Source organism: Pteropus alecto, unplaced genomic scaffold (genome assembly GCF_000325575.1).
Source record: "Pteropus alecto unplaced genomic scaffold, ASM32557v1 scaffold101, whole genome shotgun sequence".
Classification (NCBI taxonomy): Eukaryota; Metazoa; Chordata; class Mammalia; order Chiroptera; family Pteropodidae; genus Pteropus; species Pteropus alecto.
This window is the reverse complement of record NW_006432945.1, coordinates 17672008-17674476: the sequence shown is the minus strand read 5'-3', so window position 1 is coordinate 17674476 and position 2469 is coordinate 17672008. Positions and strand designations below refer to the sequence as shown.

Here is a 2469-nt window from a genome sequence, read left to right as displayed (position 1 = left end):
AGGGAGAGCGAACGTTTTTTTCCTGGCTCTGTGACTCATTTTTTAATCTGTCCTTTCCTTTCTCCCTCCCTTTCTCCCACCCCCTCAAGAGAGACTTCATTGATTGGGCCGGACTAAAATTTCTCACCACTCTCTCGTGGTTTCTCCGTTAAAGGTGAGTCTGAACCCGTGGCATCCTTGACTGCTTCCCTCTCCTCCCTCCTCCTTTCCAGCCGCCATTGTTAGAGCTTCTACTTTGTTTGGGCTGAGAGCAGCTTGTCCGGCGCCCCAGCGACAACGGACAGTTGGGATGGGTGAGGGGCGAAGCAGAAGCTCGGGGCAGGGGCCGCCAGCCACAGGTCAGTGGGACCCAGGAACCAGCCTCACCTGCAGAGCACAGAAGCCCAGCCACCTGACAGCTGGTGGCCCTGATCACTAACCTGTTGCCTGCTCTCAGCAGGGGTGGCCTCTCCAGGTGCAGATGGAAGAAGGCACAGACAAAGCGGCACCACCCCTCAAAACAACCAAGCAGAACCCCCCACAACAAAAAACCCAGAGAGGCAGCTGAGGACAGCGCCAGCTGGGCTGGCCCTGGGTTTCAGAGGACCGAGCCGAGGTCCCTGCTCCATCCCACCTCGGCTGTGCGCTTAGCACCTCAGTGGGCCTCCATTCCTACAAAGTGAGGGACGAACTAGGTCGCCTGTGGTCCCTGCCAGCGATGCGATTCCATCTCAACAGAAGCTGTGAGCCATCTATCGAGGGCTGTAGGCTCCTTCTGCTCCCACTCCCTGCAAACCCCTAGAGGCCTGACTCAGGGACCCTCCCCCAGAGGCCTGGCTGACTTCGGGGAGGCCGTGACACAGGCTCAAGGCCAAAGTTCCCCTGGCGTGTGATAACTGAGAAGAAGCAAACTAAGGACATTCAGAATGCATGAGGGTGGAAGCGGCAGGCACCGCGAGGCCGGGGGAGCGGGCGGCGGCCTGGATCCGCCAAACCCTGAAATTAGAGATGATTCATATTTGAATAATGTGGGAGGGATGAACTCAGAGCAGCCAAGAGGAGAGGCTAACTCTGCTGAGCCCCCCACAACCTAAACCCGGCAGTGGGCAAAAGCCAGTTAGGGCCCTCCCTTTGGAAGAGGAAAAAAACCCTATTCTGAAGCTGAAGGAGAAGGGCTTTTGCCTTCTTAGATGCATCTTACCCTCCTTCAGTGACGCCTCAGATGGTTTAAACTTCCTCCCGTCTTCCTGCTGGCTCAATTTTCCCAGACCTTCTGGTTCGTGCCCCCGGAGGGGACGGAACTTTGTTTTGGGGTGCTATTTCCCGTTTCCTCTCCTGCCCTTCACTGCCCCATCCTGTCCTCGCAAACTGTGTGATCCCTTGTGCCTTTCCTCCCTCACTCGGTCCCCTCAATCACTGTCTCGGGGTGCATCCAAACTACCCAGACCTTCCCTAACACCCTCGCCCCAAGCCCGCAACTCTGTGAACCCCTCAGTGCTGGCCACCTGCCCCTCGACCCTGCAAACTGTCGCGTGGGGATACTGTCTTAGGAACGAGGACCTTCCCAGACCCCGGGTGAGGAGAAAGTTCAGAGGAAAGGACAGCAAACCCGGAGGAGCCAGCGACAGGAAGTGGCCCGAAGGCTGGGAGGAGCCCAACCTTCCGAATCTCTGCAAATTACCTTTATTGGGGGGAGGGAAACCTGTTTATCGGCGGGAGGAGGAAGGGTCTTCTCTAACTATGGGACCACTCCCCACATGGTACCAAGGGACAGCAGGGTCCTAAACTCCACAACCAGTCCAGCCTCCATCCACCTCCCTCCTCGCCTCGGCTCTCCTGCTCCCCGAGAATGTCCCTGGGTCCCCAGGCTTCTCCAGGGAAGGAATTAAGGAGACACCCCTCCACCGCCACCTCCAGAAAACCGGTTCCCTTAATTAATCAGTCTCCCGCGAGCCCCCGTTTGGTCCACCTCGGCTTCTCCCAGCCTTACAAAGTCAGGTTCAAACGAGAAAGAACGGTTGCGAGGCCGGGGTAACGCGCGTTCCAAAGAACAGGCTGACGTCTCCAGGGGCTCAGACACCTGCATCTGCCCGTCTCACCTGTAACCGGGCTTCTGCCCCGTCCCCCACCCGTCGCCCTGCATTAGAGAAGACAGTCAGCCATGTACACACACACACACACACACACACGGCGCGCGCGGCCCCTCCCCCACTTCCCAGCAGCCTGCTAAGCAGCTCTAGGCACAACCGGGCTGTGGGGGTGGTGCGGGGTGGGCGCGGGGCGGGGGGTGGCGACGAGACCACCACTGCGGGAGTATCTGTGAAGTGACCCGTCTCAGGTAGGAAATGCGTCTTACCTGTCAGCCAGAAGAGAGCGATCCAGGCCCAGGCGACCCCGTCCATCTTCCCCAACTTCCCATCCAGATGGAGGAGCGCGCCAAGTGGGAAGCGGCACAAGCGTGGGGGCTCCGCGCGCCCAGGCGCCCAGGCG

General features: G+C 59.1%; 1 protein-coding gene across 1 annotated transcript in view; it reads right to left on the bottom strand.

The window, feature by feature from the left end:
• Positions 1-2460, bottom strand: part of ILDR2 (immunoglobulin like domain containing receptor 2) — a 51132-nt gene extending 48672 nt beyond the window's left edge. The window contains exon 1 of the mRNA XM_015586154.2: positions 2336-2460. Within this exon, the coding sequence (XP_015441640.1) occupies positions 2336-2381 (46 nt within the window). The 5' untranslated portion in view covers positions 2382-2460. The remainder of the gene's footprint in view (positions 1-2335) is intronic.
• Between the last annotated feature and the right edge of the window lie 9 nt (positions 2461-2469).